We start from the raw sequence: 23561 nt of genomic DNA, 5'->3' as shown, positions 1-23561 counted from the left end.
CAATCACCAAATATACATATTTGGCTGGGACTTGTTCTCTCTCTCCATACTGAGTACAAGAATGTGATACGAGGTCTCTAGGCAATCATCTACTTTTCGGCATAGGATAAGTATACTATTATTGCTGTCAGATAGAGAATCATAGAACGGTTTGGGTTGGAAGGGACCTTTAAAGGCCATCTAGTCCAACCCCCTGCAATGAGCATGGACGTCTTCAACTCAATCAGGTTGCTCAGAGCCCCGTCCAACCTGACCTTGAATGTTTCCAGGGATAGGGCACCTACCACCTCTCTGGGCAACCTGGGCCAGTGTTACTGGAGTTACTTTCTACTAGAGTAGCTTTCTGATGTGTGCAATACCTTCAATGTTAGAAAACTGTTATCTATAATTTTATTTTTTTTACAAAAACAATTTATGTTTTACACCTTGCCCAGCCAGTCAAGTATACCAAAGATATTTGCACTGTTTCACTTTCAGTCATCAACACTGAAAGCGAAGACCTCCAGAGTCAGAATCAGCTGTTCCTACAGGCTGAGCTGTAGCTCTGGGCTACACCATATTTGCTTCCCCAGCAGACATATTGAAACACGAATAATTTCACATGCCCCAGAACTTGCATTTTTTATCTCTACTGCTAACTTTTCTAACAACCAAAACATATCACCTGCTTTGATATGTGTTGCAATATGACTGAGTCATACAACATATTACAGAAAGAATGTCTCATTATCATATTCATTATGTTAGTTTAAATATTAGTTCCATAAACTCCGCCATCAGAATACCTACAAATAATGAATAGCTGATAAACATAAATGTGTACTTAAACCCATCAAAAGTGTACATTTACTGTCATTAAAAGTTTAAAGTACATTTATTTCATGAAAGGAAGTCAACTGTCACAGTAAATACTGCTTATTTGTCACAAAAGATCACTACCTTCTTTCTCAAAGCCATCGTGGAAAAGGATTTTAGCAGAAGTTGGCTCAGTTTCACATCCTATTGAAAGAAGTTCCTCTATTGCTGTTTGCACCTTTAAAAAAATTAAGAACGTGAAAAGCAGTCACGGGACCACAGTGTCCAGCTCATTTCAGCAGAGAGCTTCAACACACAAGTCATCACTGCATTTTTCATCAGCTAGGGACCACTGGCAAGGCAGCTCTGAACGAGCAGGTAGCCAAATAGAGCTGACTTTTATTCTCTACAACACAGAGCATAAAATTCCAGGTCTGATACCCTTCAGGGGTGTGAGGCATCCTTTAGGTGGCTGGCAGCCTCCTCAGAAAGGTGTAGATTTCTTACATGAGCTATATCACAGCCTGGGCATCTCATGCTCCTCCAGGCTCCACCAGCTCTGTTGACTAGATGTCCAACAACTATCACGGAGCTATCATCCAGGGTAGCTTTGACAGTGACCAACTACTGCATCAAGAGACGATGGGATTTTCAAGAAGGCAGATCTGAGCTCCTGCTTGAAGCAAGAGCCATACACTACACATTTGGTCTTAGAGGAGAAGTCCAAGGGTCTGGTACCTGAAGATACCACATACTTCATCGCAGACATGACAGGCCAAGATCAGATGCTGTGATATGCTCACAATATACCTTGGAGTCACCCCCACTGTGAGACACTCCCAGTAACAAAAATCACCCCTACATCATTTAAATTTTATCTCAGCTTCTGGGCCAAGCACTTAACTGCTGTCAAGTACCAGAGCTCCATCGATTACACCCCAACAGAGGACTGGGTGTCTGCATTTAATGACACCTACCTGGTGAGCCGTAGCATTTGTGGGGATCATTCTGCGCAATATGTTATTCCAGGAGACACTGAAATACCCTGTACCAGACACAGTCAACATCTGGCAAGCAAAGAAGCAAATAAATAAATGAAAACAGATACAAACTGCTGGAGACTCAGAGACTTCAAACCTATCTTCTACTGAGGAGGATTTTACGGCCAGTATTTTGCCTTTTTAAGCCTCTGTAAATCAAGAGTCTCTTCAGCTACTCTTAAACTGCTCTTGTCCTCCCTGGTCACAAGCCTTGGGCTCCTGTTCTTAGATTAACGGGAGCACAAGGGATACATGACCTGTGCAGACACGCTGACATCCACAAATGGTCCCTAAAGCTCATGACCTGCAGTTGTGGGGTTTAACCACCAGGAAAAACTTGCCTCATTGCTGAGCACTTCATCAAGCTGAAAGTTTCTATCATCTGATTGCAATATAGCGTTGATCAGATAACACATACTGAGTGTGCTGTCACTAAGGAGGGGAAATAAAAACTATCCCAAACTTGTATTAATTAGCATTAGTTAACAAGGTAAGGAGTTAATGAGCAAGATAAAACCTGATGGGAGTCAGCATTGCTTACACTTTAACACATGAGCAGATTATAATGCAACCATAGGGTTTACATATTCCCACCAACATGTGTAAAAACCATGAACACCTTCCGCTCATGATGCTATTCTCATCAACTATCTCGGCACGTTAAAAACAAAGTGGGAACACACTTTCATGTCTAGCACCAACAAGGCCTTTACAATTAGGATTTGCTGCCATCTGTGTCAACTGAATCAGGGCTAGTCCAGCTCCCAGGGTCTAGGACACATCACTGACCTGCACTTCTGGAAGATGCAAGGCATGAGCCCGAATTTCATGTCTCTCAATGTAGTAGTTGTTCACCACATGGGGATTCAGCCATGTGTTATGTATCTGGACTCCAACTCTCATCCCATTGCTGGGTGCCTTTCCATGATGCAGAGCTTCCAAGTAGTACCTCGAACCAGCAGTTAGCTCAAATTTCTGGGATTTTGGCTGCCAATGCTCACTCCAGCTCTTCACCCAGTTCTCAGACCATTCCGAATTGCCGGCAGGGAGAGAAGCTATTCTCACCTGTGTCCAGACCAACCAAATCAATCAGTTACAAAGACATTTCCCCAGCCCCAAAAGATGCTTTGTCCAATACTGGAGCTCCAAAAAACAGATTTGTGCTTATAGCTGATAGCAGTAAGTGGATGGTTGACACATTCCTTCTTATTACACAGGAAAAAGCCATCATCTCAAAGAGCTTTGGTTTAGGATTCAATACCATAAAGAAGATAATTCTTATGGCTGACCCTAGCCCTAATAATAGTTCCCCATGAAACTTTTCATGGATGACTTCAGTTCTACATCTCAAGTCCTCCAAATACAAAAGAATGAACTATGTCTACCGCCTTCTGGGTTGTAGTATGTTACCATTAGTAAGACCAGTAATGCTACTTTTTTTTTTTATAGATAAGTCCTTTATATTTCTTCTAGCCCTGTTCAGTTACTAGGCTTAAGAATAGCCCAGAGAAATAGATCACCTTCATTTATAGCATCCTCTCAGCTTTACAAAGGGAAGGACCAAAGTTTTCAGAGGGCAAAATTTCAACAGGCAAAAAAGGAGGTAAATCAAGGAAGTCAGACAGCAAGCCTCCAGGACACTTACACAGACTGTTAGTGATGGTAATGTGCTGAACTAACAAAAAGGTCTTCTGGAAAAGACATTCAAAGACTCTGGTTGCAAGAGTGAGGATTTCATGAGCTGAGAGGCTGATAGGGCCAATGTAAAACATCAAATATAATCATACAGATTTCACTTTGCAATGGATTCATAATAAGGGCCAATAAGGTAATTCACACTGGGGAATTTCCACTTGTTATGACCTTAATTCAAAACATTTCCTATCCTGATCTCATTTTTTCTCTGCCAAGAGTAATACCTTGCGTTCTGGATCTTGAGACAAACTTAAGTAGAGAGATGCCTGACCATCTGCCTGAATCCAGAAGGTATAGTTGTTGGTCTGAGGAGCCACAAAAAATCCACGAAGCCTGGAGCTAAGCAAAAGCAGAACATCCATAATATACAAAAGAGTTACTATAGAACTCGCCCATCCCCACACCCCACCTTCACATGTACACTGAGTAACAAGGAAAGACTGTGAGACCAAGTTATAACAAAACAAACTCAGAGATTTTAAAACTGAAGGAACCTCAGAGAGACACATTTTCACACTAAATGTCATTTACGCTTTATGAAAGTTTTCAAAAAGGAAAAAATCCAGCTCCATGAGAATAAGTATGGTTTAGGTTTGGGCCACTTTTTTGTGCATTTCTTCTCAAGCGAAGTCTGAACCCTGAACAGGCAGGAAAAGGCTCAAAATCACACACAAGATCAACTAAGAAAAACAGAGAAGTGATAGAAAAATGAAAACATTCATGCACATTGCACAGCTTTTCAAGGGTGTATCTGAAGAGGCAATGGGCACCAACACGATTCAGATATCTTCGCAGCTTGGGGCAAATCAGTTTATTTCCATTAACTCCACCTACACTGTAGCTGCCAACATCAGCTGAGGATCTGGCACTCTACATCTGGCCAGAGCTCCAGCCCAAGATAGCCTCTAACTGGAGCTCCTTCTACCTCCGCAGCAATTTCTTTTGTGGTATTTCAGCACATCTAGGCCAGGTAGAGCAGAAATACTGAGTGAAAGCAAAAGGAGGAAAAATAAAACTCTTCACTGCATATTTTGAGCTTCAAAAGGACCTCGGAGCAGAGGATTTGCTTTGATTTATAGGAGCTATGCAGTAAGGCTATGCTATAAAGAGCTGTCAGGTGTTATTGCTACACCTTACACTGCTAAAGGTGATTGCCATGGCTTCATTTCTTTTTAAGATCACTGAGTACCTGAAGGACTTCTTTGCCCCAGACAGAAATCTTACTGGGGAACTGGCATTAGGTACAAACTGCCATCTATATCCAGGACCTGCTTCTGTCACATCAGAGGCATCATCCCAAACTTCAAAGAGAAGCCCTCTGTTTCCTAGAAAGTTGAAATAAAAGCATTCTCAGTAGCAGCCAAAAAAAATCCCAGAACACATGCTAGAATCAGTGGTGTAAGGAGGCAGGCCAGAACAGAAAATTTCAATAATAAATTGGCTCTGTTTGTGGGTCTTTTTTGCAGTCCAAGGCAGAACACAGATCTCGCCTTAGGGAATTTATTCTACCTTGAAATCCTCCACCAGAAAGAACAAAAATCTGCAGAGAGGAGAACATTCAATGAAGCTCAAATGTCTGCTCTTGCAGGAAAAGGTACTGAGATAACCCACAGTCAAAATGAGCTAAGCCTCATTTTATGCACAATAATTTCCTACTGCAATGCTCCACTCAAGCAGGGTCCCCAGAAGCCTCTGCAGTAGCTCTAGTTCAGCTATCCTTCCTCTAAACATTATCCATACTTTTTTCCCCTCCTTTTCTACAGTCCTACACACCAGGCTGACCTTCCTCCCACCATCACCCACCTGCAAGTGGTGGGCTGAGCTCTCCACCTTGCCTTTCCTTGCTATGGAATCACAGAATTGTTTGGGTGGGAAGGGCCCTTTAAAGGCCATCTAGTCCAACCACCCTGCAATGAGCAGGGACATCTTCAACCAGAGCAGGTTGCTCAGAGCCCCGTCCAACCTGACCTTGAATGTTTCCAGGGATGGGGCCTCCACTACCTCTCTGGGCAACCTGGGCCAGTGCCTCACCACCCTCATTGTGAAAAATTTCTTCCTTATATCTAGTCTAAATCTACCCTCTTTTAGTTTAAAACCATTACCCCTTGTCTTATTGCAACAGGCCCTGCTAAAAAGGCTGTCCCCATTTTTCTTATGAGCCTCCTTTAAGTACTGGAAGGCTGCAGTAAGGTCTGCCTGGAGCCTTCTCTTCTCCAGGCTGAACAACCCCAACTGTCTCAGCCTTTCTTCACAGAAGAGGTGTTCCAGCCCTCTGATCATTTTTGTGGCCCTCCTCCTTATCAAATCTAGGAGAAACTGGCTTGACGTTGAAGCAGACAGCATTTTGGAAAGCCCTGTTTCTTGATTGCATTCATCATCAAACGATTTCTGCCCTCCATTTCCATGGGTGTTTGTTTGTTTGGACCTTCAGTTACTTGGATACTGTACCTGGCTGGGGGGCATCAAGCCTCCTGCCCTTGCCAACAGGCTCAGTGGTGCATCTGATTTGCTGGGGAGAGATGTGCTTGACTTTACAGGGGACACCTGGCAGCAGGAAAAGGAGAAAAATGTGCTGTGTGAGACTTGGAAACACAGCTGAGCTGCAGCATGAAACTATCTTGTTTCCAAAAGGGGTCAACACTTTGCTAAAAGCCTGGGCTTGTACTATCAAGCAAGTGAAGTGGTTCATGCCCACAGTCAGAATAACTAGACCTTCCTGATGGTGAGTCCTACAGCTCCCATACTGGTATCCATCAACACCAGTTGGGTTTTGTGGTCAGGGCCATGACCACTGTACTAAAAAAAAAAAAAAAAAAATTTAATATATTTCTTCTCTTACCTGCAGCAGTGACCTGCACTGGCTCCTCAAAGAAATCCCCCGTGACAGTGAGATCAGTGCCTCCTCCGAGACTCCCACCAGCTGGGAACACAGAGGCTATTTCTACAGAGGAAGGAAAAGGAGAATCTGAAAAAGGAGAATCTGGAAAGGTTAATTCCAGCCCTATTTCTGTCAGAACCAGCAGTGCACTTGCACTGTTTCCAGCCAGAGCAGGGTCCTATGAATGAAACAGGCATCTCGCTGATCCTTCGCGGGGTTTTTGGCAGCCACTGGGATTACACCAGGAATGAGCAACATGGATAACTTGGCTGCATGACAGGAGAAATACTGTCATGCTTGCACTGTTACTTAGCAGTGGCTGCATCTGTCATGCTCAGATTCCAAACTGGTATATTCTGTGCTATCAAGGAGCTCTGGAGAAAAAAAAAAAAAAAAAAAAAAAGTGGAACTAAAACTGTTTTAATCCTTTTGACCTTGTCTGACTCACTTCTTAATTTAGCCTATAGGTTTAGATGTTACCACACTTTCCAGTCATCCCTTAGGCTTCAGGGACAAATGGAGAGAGCTGAACATCTGACATCTGAGTGTCCACATCATGACCACAAGAATCTTTTGGGATTTTATCTCTGTTATAGTCATGCCTTTCCACATTGGAAACCTGTTTTTCACATTGATGACATTTACTCACTTTGCACTCAGATGTCCTAGTTTAACCACCCAATTGTACTTGAACAGTTCTGAAAAAAAGACTAATAAAAAAAGATGAGGGACATTGGTCTATATCTGCATGTTTTGTTGTTAATTCATCTGGTATTTAAACTTTACTTTTACAATATTAACTACTGGCTAGCACAGTACAGTCTACTGGATAGATCTGACAGATCTTGTTTCTGCTGGTGCTCTGCCAATAGCTAACTCCATTCAGGGTTATTTCATTTTACTGTGCCTCAATTTGTAAATAAGGACATAAAATTACCCTCCTTTACAAAACTATTTTAAATTATAGTTGAAACAAGCTGTATGCTATAAACAATATACAAAATGCAGTCACGTATCAGTTATGTTCTAAAAATAATGCTTTTGTTATCTCTTGAACCAAGCTTCTCAGCATCCTTTATACTAATTTCAGCCCCTTGAAAGGCCAAAACTTAACAGCAAAACTTGATGGGACCCTGCTGGGGACCTGCGCAGGTGAACCAAGTGGTCTTTCAGCTTTATGCAACCTCTGCCTAAGGTCAAAGACTGCCCAGTGCTCTGCAGTCCCTGATCCCCTACTTCTGCTTTGGCTGTTGGGCATATGACCTTGCTGAATCTTGGACACTATTTGCCCATGACCATAATCTTAAGTGGGTGTTCAGGATTTAATTGTCTGCTGTCTACAACATAGCTGGAAATGTGTTGCAGAGGTTATAAATATTAATGTGCCTTAATCTGCATTTTTTAAACTAATGGTGCAGCATCCTGCCGTTCACCATTTATCCAGAATTCAATTCTTGGAGTGGCTGAACATCATCTCCTTCTTGTAGCTGATGTGGGATTTATCTCATCCTAAGGACTGCATTTCTAAACATTCAGTCTTACCAAATACAGTGTGATTCAAGGGAGAAAGGTGATATAAATCTTCTCTAGATGCAACACCTCAAGTCTACTGAGGTGTTCTGACAAGACAGGGAATAATGATAAAGCAACATCATCCCAAATCCTGTCATACTGCTGTTCCATGGCTGTCTCAGGTTAGGCTGTCCAAAACAGACAGAGTTCAAACATATCCCTGCGAGGAACACTAACTCACTGTGGATCTATAACACAGCCCACGACAGCACACCCAGCCTTAGCACATAAATCTGGTCTTCCTGAAATTTTTGATCTGCAGCTTTTTGTGTAGTCCAACCCATACCAGGGGAGCGATATACCCAAATTGAGGACACAACAGGATTACGTCCTCGGGAAGAGCAACAACGAGAGATCTTTCCTTAGGCCATACTGGGACTGCCAAAGGACAGTGCAGCCAGTAAGGTGGATCAATATAATACCTGAATGTGTTTGATACAAGAAAAGCTCCTGTTTGGCACTGATGAGCCAAGCACCTTTGTGTACTGCTGACCTGCAAGAGAGAGAAAATGCCTGAGAGATCTTTGGCCATTTAAGTTAAAGTAGACTTTCTTTTAGCAGAGCTGGACACTCACTCTCCAGAGGAACATTTCTACAAGGACCAACAAAACCTTTCACCAGCACATTGAGGCATTGATCCAAAAGACTCCATTACATGGCTGAAACTCTTTATTGGAAGTACTGTCCCATTGTAAAGTATGGTTTTGACACCGTCAAAACCCATTTTCACCTCTTTTTATGGCTAAACTCTTTCCCATTTGAATGAAGAGTTAAAAGCGAGGTGAAAGTATTTTATTCAGCTAGGCTTAACGGATGACTTATGCTTTGGGCACTGAAACTAAAGTATTAAAACCCCAAAGCAGAGATGCTTTGGGGGAAGAACATTGTCCATTTTCTTTCCCAATTTGATGATAGTCTTCTCAAGACAGCAAAACCTCATTTCTAAGCAATGAAACACAAGATTCAGTAAAAATGTCATGCACTTATCCTGGACTCAAATGCAATTGTGTCTCCATGCAAAACCACAGAAAAAGAGAGAAAAAGATTCTTTTACTCACTTTCCTTTGTTAAACACCGAGAAGCTAACATTGTGGGACCCTGGAGGAGAGAAAAGTAATAAGCTTTATGGCAGAAGTGTGGAGGGCTCCATGAAGAGTGCATCCTACCAAACCTTGTCCAGGTGTCCTGGGCCTGATTCTCCTCTTCGTTATACTTTCCTTACAACAGTATAACTGTGGTGATTTCAGCAGAGTGTGTGTGCAGGAACTGAACCAAATATCAGCTTAGGGAGCTTAGAGCCTTAGATCATAGGTAGACACTATACTGTAGATACGTACAGTTATGTATCTGAACCTGCAAGCTGAATCTCAGGAGCAGGATTTGGTTGCCTAAGCATAAGTGCTTTGTGTCACCTTAGACCCTGTGGATCCTATCTGACCTCACTTGCCATGCTAGGAAGGTGCAGATCTCCTTCAAGACCTCCATTATCCGATACCTAACTGGAGAGCATCCCAAGAGATCTCAACAGCTCAGGCTATTGCATTGCACCATCAGTGTCTACATGAGAACTAGATATTAATTTCTATTTTATATATTTAACTCAGATCATCTTTGAGCAGCAAGATCAAGAAGCTTGCTGCTCAAAGCCTCCAAAGGAAATCAGAAGCTTCTTCAGAGTGCTTGGAGGCAGGGAAAAATTAAAGGGCTCCAACCTGCTACCAAAGAGACCATGAACAGAAGTGAGCACCCTATTTATTCCTCTGATAAAGCAGTAAAGGGAAGGTCCATCACATACAAGAAGAATTAAAGTAAAAGTAGTAAACTGAGCAAAGACCCCAAATCACATTGTTGCCGTCAGCAATGTCCACATCATGTCATGGTTTCACTTGAGCACTGCACTTAATTTTCTCCAAAGCTGTGCAGCGAACACAAATCACGGCAGTGGCTATGTTGAAGACTGGTAAGCCTTGATCTGAAGCAGGTTTTGTGGACTCAGCCCTGAGCCACATTCCTAACTTTGGAGACAGAGCAGGAACTTATGATTGACACGCTCCCTCTGGAGTTGCAGAAATAACAAAACCCCATGCTTATTACCCCTTTTCACCAACCTATGTGGTTCCCTTCCACCCGACACTGGAGGGTCCCCAGTCCATCTTCTGCCCGAATAGGGTAGCTGTGGAGAGACAAAGGACTTTGTTGAGCCTTGGGAGCAAAAAGAGCAAAATACAGGGAGAATTTTCTAACCAAGAAAAGATGTGGGCTTATACATCTAAGCTAGTCACGCTTGGCTCCCTTTAGAAACAAGGGAGAGAAACAGGTGAGATGGGAGAGGAACAACCCATCTCCCCACTGATGACCAAGAGTTCAGCAGCTGAGGAGGATGCCTCCCAGCAACACACGGTGCTCCAGCTTGGCCCCTTTACCCTTGTTTCCAGAAGCTAATCCTCTTGGTGACCTTCAGAACCCCCATTTGAAATAAAAGCTGAGGGGAGACAAGTCTGGGCGCATGGTAAGGGTAAATAGCAGGACAAAAGTGTTTCCCCTCTACTTGCTCCTCTGCATGTCCCTAATCTGTAAGCAGGAGCAGGTAACAATTAAACCAGACATGCTGGCATTACATCAACCTTCTGGAGCCATGGAATGACACAAGTCCCATCACCAACTCACATTTGCATTTAAGTCCCCCTCCTGGCAGCCAGGAGAAATTTTACAATGCAATAAGAGGGCCTGCTGAGGACCCCAGGATTCTTAGCCCTGACTTCTGCGAGAGCAGGTTTTTCCCCTGGTTCCCTGTAAAGCAGCCTCCCTTTTCCAGGGCTCACAGGCACTGTGAGAAGTGCATCATTCATAAAAGAAACGCTGCTGCAGAACCCATGGCTGCTTCTGTAATTCAGCAGGGTGCAAGAGCCAGCAGCCTAAAGGGTCTCCTGCAACTCACAGAAGACAAGGATACATTAATACCAATAAATGAACAGTGCCAAGGGCCCAGGCACCAGAACCTCTCTGGCTATGCTGTTAAATTTTTAGAGCTCTACTTGCCCAGTCTGGGCTCAGGTCAGCTAATCCATCTTTCAAATTAGTATCTATATATGACTGAAGACAATTCATTGACTAGGGTCAATAGGCAGCTTAGAAATGCCTACCCTCTCTTTTGGAGTCTAAAGAGTTGAACAGATGTGGCCAGCACGTACTATATCAGTTCTGGGTTAGAGAAGAGCCCCTGGCCCTGTCTGGTTATGGCTAGAGCAACAGAGAGCCAGCAGCCCTCGCCCACCCCTGTCACAGACCGTATGGTCAACTCCCCAGGGTCCCCCTCCATCTTAAGTCAAAGCAGAAAAGCTTCTCCAAACGCCAAGAAAATTTTTGTGCACAAGCTGTGCTGAGCCCTTGAACCAACACAAACCAAAGGCAAGTCAAGAACTGACATGCTTCCAGCTCGCCTGTCAGCAAAAGAGCAGAGACTGGTCCATCCATCTCCTTCCGCCACAAGGATAGCCGGTCTAGGCAGAAAAACAGGAAAGATGAGATATGATACAACAAAGTTTCACAAATTAAATCCTCATGCTGTTAAAATCAGCAGCCAATATTTTCAAATGGGACAGGAATTTCCCCTCACTTGTATCTAGCATTTATTAACCTCCTCGAAAACTGGACACGCCCTAATCTCCCATACCTTAGCCTGCAAAGTATATTCCCCAAATACTGCAGGAACTGCACCTCTGTAAAGACTGTGGCAGGACCACCTTTGAGAAAGCTAGCTCTGAACAACCTGATGCCTCCTCCCTGTAGAGAAGGGTTGGTAGTCTGAGCCCCAGGAGGACTATACTCGCCCTTGCCTTCCAGAAGCAGCAGGCAGCACAAGTACAGCATCATGCTCTTACAGCCATACTGCTTCAAGGTGCAGCTCAGGCGTTTCTTTAATTCACTGAGGGAAGACGCTACAAACAACCTCTGCTAGGAATCATCCAAGCTCCTAAGAGCAAATCCAAGTATCCCCACCTTAAAGAACCAATATGGCAAGAGACAACTTCCACAGGAGAGGAGAAATCAGGTGGGAGCAATAAATTCACAGTAATTAGCATAATAAGCAAAGTGTGGCAATTATTCTTTCCGAATTAACAGGCAATTAAGGAAAATATGTAATTAAAACCTGTAATGCAAACACTTTGCTGTGACTCATGCTTCAGACTGTAGTTTTATGAGGTTTTAATAAAAGCTTGCTTTCATTAATACAGCTTGCTGATATTGAGACGCCTTTTCTTGTAAGGATAAACAGGAAAAAAATCAGTGCTGCAAAATGTTTGGTTCAGCATCACCGGACCATTGCATCCCAAACAAAGCATAGAAAAGGGTGCAGAACACACTTGGAAATACAAAAAAGGTTCTCTTTTTTTGCTCCAAATCCTGAATCAGTGTGACTGAGTGACAGACTGCTCTGGTCAAGTCCAAGCTCCCACCTGGTACATATTTACTAACACACCAAAAATGGGCAAAGTATTCATGTGAAGCTACGATGTGAACCTGTCTGGCATGCTAAGAGTCTGAGGCCATTTCCTTTTTGGCCATCATGAGGCTGAGCTGTAAATGAGTAATCTAGTAATGGAGCATGCAGGCACGTCCAACCTGCAGTCAGACAGACCAGCCTTTCTTCCCACTGACCAAAGGTTTCATAGTTCCACTAGAGGCGGGTAAACCAATAATTAATATTAAACAAAGGATACTAATGTGCATCCAGCGAGCAAAAATGTAGGGCTGATAAGCGGGTGCAGCTGGTATGGCAGGAATCTGCACTGGACTTTCATTCACGCTAGCAGGTAATTTAGTTACTTAGCAAGGGACATTTCCATTCAGCCTGAGAAGCAGTTAAAAAGCATCTAGTGGTCAAATATCTGCTGCTGCAAGTCAAATTTCTAACTACTGAGAATACATACCTTCCCTGGCTCCTGAAACGAACCTGGCTCCTTAAAATGCCAGCACAGCAACTGTAGATTAATAGTTTAATCTTTAAAATACTCACCTGGGCTTAGTTCTTCACTGCCATTAACACAAGTGCAAAGAAATCATAACTCCGTAGTACCTGAGAACACTCCATACATATGGAAATACGTATGACAGACGGCAGGTCAGCGTTCATGCTCGTTTTGGATTTACTACGCTTAATGTGCTGCTGTCCTGAAGTAAAATTTTAAAATCTACCTGCTTTGCTCTGTTGCATGTAACCATAGAAGCAGCAGAAAATAAAAATCAAACCTTCCTTGAGAACAAGGGAGTGACAAGAGAAGGTTTAAAGCAGTGAACAACAAAGCCTTTTGTCTCAAAATACTTCTGCTTTGTCTTCTGACTCACCAGAGCATCTGCTTCAAACTAATAGTTTTTCTAAAAATGCAAATGGAAGGGAAAATTTATTTAACTTTTAGATTCTGACATTATTTTAATTAGTTAAATTTTAATTAGCTAGCCAAAATAAAATCTACAGCAACCAGACGCAATTACAGTACAATTCACACTGAGCTGTGATTGACTGTGCTGCCAGTAAACAAACCAACTAGCTTAATGGACCAGTTGCAATTAGATTAACAAAGTTTGCTGGAGCCCAACTCATGAGCTGCAATAAACCACAAAGGAAGTAAATGGCAATTCTGGGCCAACTGGTTGCAATTTATTGCTGTCAAGGAGGCTGATGGAAGAAACGCCAATTTACAGGGACTGGGTCAGATAGCAGCCTATATATAATTACCCATCAATATAATCCACGTTGAAGTCCAGGGTCTCATATCTTCCAGAAATTGTCTTCCCATAGATCTCTATTAAATTTCCTGTTTAAAAGGAAATTGAAATTGAAGAGAGCCTTTTAAAAGCAGAGAATCTGTATTTGCAGATTGTATGAGCTGAACAAAAGAAATTCTTGGTCTTTGCCAATTTTGCAGAGAGGTGCCCAACTGGCTGCACTGGTGTCTACTCTCAGCTTCTACTATAGTTCAAGGTGACTTTGCACTTAATTCACTTTTCCCAAAACACACATCTTCGTTTCCCACAAAAAAAGTCCATTCCTGATTTTTGAGCAGATCTCTAGTATTTGTACTGAGAAGACCTTTTCCTCAACTCTTTTGTTAACTAAACCCCACATTCTAACTAAATTCCACTGTAGAACCTCATCAGGCAACCAAAATGACATCATTTGTACACTAGACAGGATCAGGGTCTAAAGAAGGACCTCAGCATATACGTGTCCAGCTGAATCACTCCCAACACTCCCTTGATCATGTTGGGTGACAGCTTGGTTTAGTTGCCTGCACACAGGTGTCTTAAATCATTTGAGGCACCTTATCCTCCCACTGTGGCTCCAGAAGGGAATGAGTCTTCCTGGTCCTGTGTCATATCTACCTGCTCCATGCAGCTCCTTCATGCTCCAGGACGTCTCAAATAGCACTAGACACTTAGTGTTACTCTCATGTTCTTCACTGACTACACTGGGAGATCAAACATCCAGCTAACATAGAAACCTGCATACAGACACCCTAAAGCAAGGCATGAGAATCTGGAGCTGAACTACACCTGAAAATAATAGGAAATGAGGGATGGACTTAAATTTAGGAGCATCTACGTGCTCTAATCATCCAAGTACCTCTCTGCACTCTTGAGAGACCAAAATGTTTTGATTAATCTTGACTTTGGAAATCAGCATTTCAATTTTTCTAAAGAAGCCTGCAAATAAAAACAGAATAGAAATAGGGGAAAAAAGTCTTCCATACATGAGTTAACTGTTCAGACCAAAAACAATGACTGTCTTCTCATGTAACTTTAAAGTGTGAACTAAAGCCCCATTAACCAAAAGGTCTGTATGGTATTACAATATTACCACCTAATAGGTAATTCTTCTTAAAACAATTACTAAATACATAATAAATTACTAATAAATTAGTAAATAAATTACTAAATAAATTACCAAATAAATTACTAAATAAATAGGGTCAGATGACTCAAGAGTTGAGGCTGATTAGACATATCCATCTGCTGAACAACATCTCTCGACTGAGGCAGAGTTGGGCAGCAGAAGCTAAGTCCCAAATAACCTGGTCACTGTGCATTACCCACTTCTCTCGTACCCCGTGCTGAAGTCTCTCTCCCCTTGCACAAACCCATTTTCATGTTCAGCATGAGCTTGGACATTAAGTTCTGGAGGTGCTCATTTTAATCCCCAGGAAGACAGATCCCTCATAAGGAGAAAGACAGTATGGAACATCAAATAATAATTAAAGTGGGCTCCAGCTTAAAGAAAGGTCCCGTACCTGGGATGCCAGATGGTGGACTAATTTGGTGAACCACAGGTGTCTGCGCAGCAGAGAACTGCAAAGAGATATTTGTAGTTAAATGGCAGTCGTTTTCACAGCAGCCCAACAAGATCTGATTACGCATTGCTCACAACACAGTTGGCAACCGCATTTCAGAGACTCACACTTTAGGATTGGATCTTTGGAGTCCTGCTCTGCAAAAGGAGTAAGTACAACGTCCCTTTCTTGCCCCCTCTGCATTCAGAGTATGGCTTACTGCTATTTTTGCATCCTCTTTGTGCCCAAATTGTCCACCCTGGCTTGAGTCAATTCCATAAGACATGGTTTAATACACTATAAAATGTCTAAGCCATGCTTTATCTGAAGTCGAGACCACCATTTTATCTGGCATTATGGCACCATTTTTCTTCCCAATAACATACTCTTAAAAACTATTTCTACATCACAGAAGTGAGATACTTCAGCTAGCTTTTAGCAAGCTTGTAGAGTACCCTAAAGCAGTGTAGCAAAGAAAATGCTTGTATTGGCCCATCTTAATGCAGTATAATACATCAGAGGTGTCTTTGGGAAAGCACTACCTTTCCCTCTGAGGAAACGGCAAGGAAATACTGGAAATCTGCTGTGGGGTACTATTTTTGACTTAAACAGAGTCCAAGAAGGAGCAGAGAGATTGTGCTTTGAGGCAAGCCTCTCAGAAGATGGGGAACACACAGGGACCCTTTCCAAGTGGAGGAAGGTCATCATCAGCCTCCCAAAGTAGCTGAGAGACATGGATACCTGACCTGGCACATGCTTTGGCTGCATTTTCAACAAGTAGATCAGCCCTATTGCCCCTTTTCTCCAGTTGACTCTAAAATCTGTGAGACCTTTTTTAACCAAAATTACTCTAGAAATTTTTTGCCTAGGCTGACACCAATCCTATTCAAATGGCGTTGTGTGTGGGAGCACTACTCATCAGTCGAGTAGCAAGAGGCTCACATGGTCCTCCATACACTGTCAACTCACATGGACCCAATATTATCTGTAAATGTTCCTGTCCCTGCCTGGAAGATGGCAAACAGAACAGGACAAATAAATGGATGGCTTCAGCAGCTAAAAAGTGCCTTATGTCCAAATCAAGCATCTGGATCCCAGTACTACAAGAAATAAAAAGGCAGTCAAGACCCTTTGGATGTGTTTAAAAAATTCCTGCTCTGGATAAGGAGTTGTCTCCAGCACACTAGGTATTATCCAGTTCTAGGTTAGCTGAATATTATCTTGTAACAAGCTGATGTACCTGAGACAGTGTGGTCTGGTGTCGGTGGAAACATACCTGGACAGGCAATGAAAAAGAGTTGGATAGCTTGGGAAAGCCACAAGGAGAGTTATGGAAAGGGAAGGTGGGCTCTTGGACTACGGCTATACGAGTAAATAAAATAACTTGGAACCTGCTATTTGGCCCAGGGACCAGCACGGCTTATATCCACGTAGGGAAACTCTTCCCCTACACCAAAAAGAAAGTGGCCTGATCCACGCTGTCTGATGGGAGCAGACTTGCCATCACCCAAACTGCACCAAGGAGCAGCAGCTAGGTGACCCCAGGCAGTGCTGGAGACCACATCCTGACCCTGCCTTGCTAACTAATACAGGCACAGAGTTGCATTTTACAGGGAGACCTTGGCAAAACCATGTCAGTTCTTTATTCCTCAGCTATCTGCTTTGAAAAATAAGAGTATAGTCGTCGTCTTTCCCCAGTGCAGCATTCTGCACTCTGGAAATGAAAATCATTATGTGAAAACCAAGGGTCAAATCCATCAAGGTATGTAGGGGTCTTGGGTTTAAGATGATGTATAAAGGCATCTGGCTTGTAGATTTTGTAAAATCTATTTGTGTCTCTGCTTTCTTAGGAGCTACAAATACCTCCATAAATCTGGCCTGCAGTCCTGCTACCTGGCTAAATCCTGTTTCCATCTAAGTCAGTAGCTGCTCGATTTCATTAACCTTACATAAAAAGTACATTTCCCATGTGTCCCCATTCCCCAAATCACCCATTTCTCAGAGCCTTCTCCACACATCTCCATCCTCCCCACTGTCTTTTTGAGTTTTCTCAAGTCTTCACTTGCACTTACGGATGCTGCTGTCAGCCCAGTAGACAGCGTAAAAAACTCATTTGCAGAATCAAATCAAGGACACCATTGCATATGTCATTTTTTTCCAAGCTTTCCTTGAACCTCATTCCCTTTCAAAGCTCAGTTTTCACTTTCTTCTTCCTCATGGTCATGTGAATAATTAATGAGTAGCCACAAACTCTCTGCAGTGATGGCTGCTTCTGAGAAGGAAAGGCAACATCACACCATACCCTGGGCTGGAGCTGATGCTAAGAAGCCAAACCCAGCATGAAAGCTAGGGCCACTAGCTGACACAAGTCTTCTGAGCTGCTCAGACTTGTTGCTGCCTGCAGCAGGCTTTTTCAATCTACTGTGGAGGCAAAATTAATTTTTAATACCCATAGCTCCCAGGTCCCAGTCCCAAAACAAAGAGACACATTGTGTTTTATTTAGCTTGGAATGTGTCTCATTAACAGCATCCCCTGGTGATTTTTCATCAACTCTCTAAGATAGCTGAACCACCCGACGACTCTTCGGCTTTAATGTGCAATTTACTGAAAACGCTGGGCTTTCTTGCTCGATACTCGAAGTTAGCACAGAGGTGGGACGTGACTTCTGAACACACCAGGCCTCATCCTGGAGCACACAGCCATGGTTAAGGATTCTTCTCTGCAAGAGATCCTGACACCATCATCGTTACCTGGTTTGATATCACCATATCCCACAACCTCCTGAGACAATGTGCTTTGCCATTGAGAGCCAAAGGGAAAATACTGGTCTGAGGGGGAGTAGCGAGCTCTCATAATAACCGAGCAACAGGTATGAAATCACTACTGAGGTCCGAGCTTTCCAAATCTTGCTCATCTTAGGTGTGGAGAGCTGTCCTAGACCTGGAGAGATGTCCTTTCCTGGAAGCAGCTGTGCCCGTGAGAGGTATTCTTGCCCATGGTTACCTCTCAGAGCAGATTGTTAGCTGCCACCCTGCAGCTTGGCGTGTAACACCAGAAGCCAGCATAGGGTCTTCTGACACAATAGGGTCTTCTGCCTCCGTGGCTTAAATGCAGAGACAGATTAACTTGGACCCAAATTTTTGATTCAGAAAGACCTCTTAGGTCACGTAGTCTATCCAGTGCCAGCCTGATGAGTACCTCAATGCACCTAGTTTTAAGGGACAGAAGGAGCATCCTAACTTCTTGTCCTGGCATGCAATCAGACATACAGTATATGAGAGATAATATTTCAACATATTCCCTGTGATACTACGTCTGAAGTTTGACTCCCTTCAATACCTTGAATCCTTTATCATCACTTCTATACTTGCTTGGTGATTACCTTGAAAGTATAGTTTTCTTTCTCCACCTCAGTCAGGTTGTTAATCACATGACCTTTAAAGATCACCTCCACGTAGTACAAACCCTCTTGAGGTGAAGACCTAGGTGGAAGAAAATGTGTTATATTATATTATTTTTATACAGATTGGATTTATTTTTTAGAAAATGCCAGGTCCGTCACAGGGTCTCCATTCTTAGTAGGTCCAATGAGGCTTTGATAGAGCAAAGCAAATTTACACTGTGAACCCAAACGTTACAGATATGAATCCAAACTCTAAAAGTACCATTTAAAAGAAATGTGGAGGCACAGCAAGAAACTACAGTTAAGTGCAGAAGGTGATAGAACTACATCAGAACTCTATCCAAATGGTATGTTAATGCAAAACACAGACATGAACATTAGTATTCATTAATACGAATGAATAACTGTTATTCGTTAGTATTAAAATAACCCAGGGCTGCCTGGATTTACAGGGCATCTTGATCCTGGTTTGTAAATTAATGCTGCATCCTTAATGCACACAGTTTCTCAGCTCAGCATTCAGCAGAATTAACTCCCAGCCAAATCATAGCAGCAAGAGATGGAAGAGCCCCATTAGGGTCACTCTTACAACCTCTTGAGATACCCATAGTCTTCCAGTCAAACAACCTTCTTCAAAGTCATGACATGATGGAAAACAGGGAGCTTAGATTGCCCAGCTGGTGCTTGAAACCATATTTGTTTCCTGCTCTACTCATAACATCTCTCTATGTTCTTGGACAGGTAAAGGACACCAAAAGCTGGCAAAATCCCCCCCAAGATTTTCTTGGGAGTTTTGCATCTAAGAATTAGATGTCCACAAAACTTTGAAGATCTGAGTCTAGCCTCTCCAAGAAGCCTCACTCTGACTCTCATGCTAGCTAGTCTAGTGCTTCATTAAGTTGAAATAAGGATAAATGCAACACAGCTCAGGAGGTGCTCAGGTGTGGCCACAGTAAGAGCTGTAGGAATTCCTTCAACTCCCAGACTGCCTATATGGACACTGAAAGAAAATGAGGATCCTACCAGACAAATGGCAAGGTCTCGCCCACACTATAGTAATGGATCGTACCTTGTGCTGCATCTTATAGTGCGTACGTCAAAATACAGAGGAGAGACATCACATGGCAACCTGGGCAGGTCTGGATTCACCAGGGTGACCTCCAGCTGCGATGTGCTGGCTGAAGAGACACGTTCTAGCTGGTGGGATGTTGAGCCTAAGTAATCAAAGTCAACCAGAAGAGGTCTGTGAGGACAGGATCACTCACATTCAGGCACACATGACAAACATTTTTGAATGTGCAACCCAGTTTCTCTTTAGGAGCAATGCTTAGGGCCCTTAATCAGGCTTTTTAAAATCATGTTTATGTAATATCATATTGTTGTGGTTTAACCCCAGTCAGCAACTAAGCACCACACAGCCACTCACTCACTCCCCCCCAGTGGGTTGGGGGAAGAAAATCAGAAGGGTAAAAGTGAGAAAACTCATAGGTTGAGATAAAAACAGTTTAATAATTTAAAAGAATTAATAATAATAACAAATAATAATAATAATAAACTGTAAGGAAAAGAGAAAAAGATAACAAAGAGAGAGGAAAATAAAACCTAAGAAAGACAACTGATGCAAATAAAAACAATTGCTCACCACCACCAAACCGATGCTCAGCCAGCCCCCAAGCAGCAGTCCCCCCACCAACCTCCACCCTAGTTTTATGGCTGAGCATGACGCCATATGGTCTGGAATATCCCTTTGGTCAGTCGGGGTCAGCTGTCCCAGCCGTGTCCCCTCCCAACTTCTTGTGCCCCCCCAGCCCACTCGCTGGTGGGGTGGGGTGAGGAGCAGAAAAGGCCTTGACTGTGTGTAAGCACTGCTCAGCAGTAACAAAAACATCCCTGTGTTATCAACACTATTTTCAGCACAAATCCCAAACTAGCACCATACAAGCTACTATGAAGAAATTTAACTCGATCCTAGCCAAAACCAGTACATGTATTAAGACCAAGTTCATCTCACTATGCAGCTGTGTGGCTTTTTTTGCCTCTAATACAGTATTTGGACTCTCCTACATGTATTCTACTGCAGAGATTGACAGTTATTGGGAGTTTGAATTTTCTCAGCCATCTACACTGGAAAAAAACACATGTCCATAGATACTTAAAGCAGTTAAAGCAAAATTAGTACTGTTTGACACTGTCTTTGCAGTTGCTGATGTCTTGCATAGTTTTGCTGACAGGACCTCAAGTTGGCCTGTGCTGTAAGGTGGATCTGCTTAGCTCATTTCTTTAGAGTGAGCTGTCCAAAGGATCAAAGACTTTTAATCTTCAGAAAGTCAAGCTTTATCTGAACATAAACTAGCATGCTTAACTTTTGTAGCATAATCAATTACAACTAGAAATTAAGAAGGCTTACAAACAACTCTCCCTTTGCTCGTGATCTTCACAGGTGGTTCCCCGCCCACAGACTCACTTTAAATGACATCAGTGATTTCTCAATTTGCAGCAAACTGCACATTTCCTCCTCGTCCCAGGAAGGTTTTTCCCCTTCTCCCAAGGCCTGGCTGTCTGCTTCCTCCCACCAAAAAAAGAGACTCTAGTTGAGCTGTGAGCTCCCAGCTGTGACTGTCTCTGCCTGCCACACAGTGCTGTTGGGGAAACATCTCCCTTGAAGACATGAGCTGTCTTTCTTCTCTCCGTTTCATCATCTCTATGGGAACACGCAATATTCAGACAAATAAAACTGATACCATTCATCATTGTTATAAATGACAGTGTCAGAATTTGAGCAGCTAAATCAAACATACACCTGTCCCAGAAACCAACTCTCTTCCCAATAAATCAATATTCAGCACTGTTAAAAATCAGGCCTAGCTTTGTACAGTTGGTTTTGGGCCCAAATGGCATGGCATATCCATTTCTGTGATTTTTACTCATATCTCATGTTTATCATTAGTGTTCTTAAAGCTCCAGCATCAGGCAACCTATGAATAGAGGAGACTCTCAGCTTCTCTTCAAAAAAAGGGTAGCAGGGAGGAAATTTCTAGCTCTAGGTCTACAAAAATAAGGTAGAAATCTGACTTCTCTTGCTTAGAAAGAATTTAAAAACAAGCAACCACCACCAACAGCTTATGAAGTAATAACTTCAAGCCAATTTCATGTTATGGGTGCCACAGACCATATATCTGTTGCTTAGGGTTTGTCACTCCAACCACAAATCTCAGAATGGAGCTGATTCTCTGTTACTTCGACGTGTGTTTTATGAGACTTTAAAACTCACCGTCCAGGGTAATAGTAATCCATGTTCCTCCAGCAACACTGCCCTCTCGGGGGCTAATGAGCAATCCCATGGCTGTCACTGCAAAAGCAACCCAGCTATGTCAGGCTGAAGTACAATGGAAACATCTAAAACATCTCGTTCAGGACAAGACGTAGTAGTCTGACGTCTGTCCTCCTGTGATCCCACCCTTCATCTCATTTCTCCTTTTCAGGCATCCATATTAGTCATATTGCTCATCCTTTTTCCTCCAACTGTCTCCCCTATGTAATAGTCCTGCTTCCCCTCAGGGCGGGTTTGATGCCTTCAGGACTTGGTGAACCAAGCTACAGTCTGAGCTTCCTGTCCTCCTCAAGAATTAAAATAAAGACAATAAACATCATGTTTATTCCTCCAGCTCTCAAAGAAATGTGCTTGCTGACTTCTGTACACTCAAACTTAGGGCTGCCCACAAAATATATCCTCTTCTGGCTCCAAGATAACCTGTCCAGCTCTTTCTTGTCAAAGTCCTTAGGAAAGAAACACAGGCATGGAAAGGAACTCTTGCTTCATGAAATTAAGTCACCTGTAACTTGCTATACCATGTAGGCATCATGGTATAGTATACCATAAAGGCATCAAATTCTTAAGATAATTTAGGGTTTATTTTGGGGACCCTCATCCTCTGAAGCTAACAGAGATGAACCAGTGGCTGGCTTCTTTTTTTGTAGCCAGATATCAGAATTTTTCAGAAGTCCTTTTCCAGTGATAACCAGTTTCCTGTTTAGCATTTCAGGTTTCCAACAACTTATCTGCGTGTGAATGCAATCTCGCCGAACACCGGTATTGATCACTGAAGCCAAATATTGGACATACTTGCATCACGAACCCTTAATATCAACATGCAAACAGTGATATGACTATCATGAAGTGAATGAAAACCAACAGGCATAAGATGAACCCAGGGAGAACAGGGAAAATTAACAATGAATCCAGAAATCTCCACTGCCTATGGAAGTAATGCCATGAAAAGCCACTAATAAGGGTAGGCAACGTCCAGTATGCTGCAGTCAATAACCCATAACATTCAACACCTTTTAGAGATGCGTCTCCATGTCCCTCACTCACAGTCAGTCTGTATCCAACCCAGTGGCACTGGATTTTGCTGGTGTTATATGACCAGTGTGGTTGGAGACAACACCTCTCTATCACCCACCTGCAAAGAGTATCAGCCCAGCACTCAGAAAGGATGGTCTCCAAAGGTTCATCTTGGACTTTGGATGCAGATTTCACAAGAGACTGCCTCCAGGATCATGGCTTGGGGCCTTAGTACCTTCCCTGTAACTTTAAAACAAACCCCATCTGTATTCTTTCTTCACGTTGCAGACCTGTGGGAGCAATGGCCTGTGTTATAGCAGACAAGATGGACTGCAATGTGGAATCACAAAGAAAACACTGATTCATCTCTCACACAGTATAAAGGATCAATATATTGCAAACCATACTCTTTTTCCTCCCACCCAACAGATCTATATAGAACATATGCCCCTTTGAGCAGGTGACTTTCCAGCCAAGCTCAGGATGAGCTTTCCCTCACTGGGG

The 23561-nt window shown here is 42.9% G+C and overlaps 1 protein-coding gene across 1 annotated transcript in view; it reads right to left on the bottom strand.

Annotated features, from left to right (window-relative positions):
• The window catches only part of PKHD1 (PKHD1 ciliary IPT domain containing fibrocystin/polyductin), a 269779-nt gene extending 246552 nt beyond the window's left edge, over positions 1-23227 (bottom strand). The window contains exons 1-17 of the mRNA XM_075497242.1: positions 23176-23227; positions 21984-22061; positions 19782-19926; positions 18692-18791; positions 15270-15327; positions 13718-13796; positions 11406-11480; positions 10089-10153; positions 9039-9078; positions 8403-8473; positions 6370-6471; positions 5979-6074; positions 4720-4855; positions 3755-3869; positions 2625-2900; positions 1773-1862; positions 940-1033 (exon numbers count right to left, since the gene is read on the bottom strand). Of these exons, the coding sequence (XP_075353357.1) occupies positions 940-1033; positions 1773-1862; positions 2625-2900; positions 3755-3869; positions 4720-4855; positions 5979-6074; positions 6370-6471; positions 8403-8473; positions 9039-9078; positions 10089-10153; positions 11406-11480; positions 13718-13796; positions 15270-15327; positions 18692-18791; positions 19782-19926; positions 21984-22061; positions 23176-23227 (1672 nt within the window). The remainder of the gene's footprint in view (positions 1-939; positions 1034-1772; positions 1863-2624; positions 2901-3754; positions 3870-4719; positions 4856-5978; positions 6075-6369; positions 6472-8402; positions 8474-9038; positions 9079-10088; positions 10154-11405; positions 11481-13717; positions 13797-15269; positions 15328-18691; positions 18792-19781; positions 19927-21983; positions 22062-23175) is intronic.
• Between the last annotated feature and the right edge of the window lie 334 nt (positions 23228-23561).

This window comes from Mycteria americana, chromosome 3 (genome assembly GCF_035582795.1).
Source record: "Mycteria americana isolate JAX WOST 10 ecotype Jacksonville Zoo and Gardens chromosome 3, USCA_MyAme_1.0, whole genome shotgun sequence".
NCBI lineage: Eukaryota > Metazoa > Chordata > Aves > Ciconiiformes > Ciconiidae > Mycteria > Mycteria americana.
The sequence above is the reverse complement of the archived record's forward strand: the minus strand, read 5'-3'. Positions and strand labels throughout refer to the sequence as shown.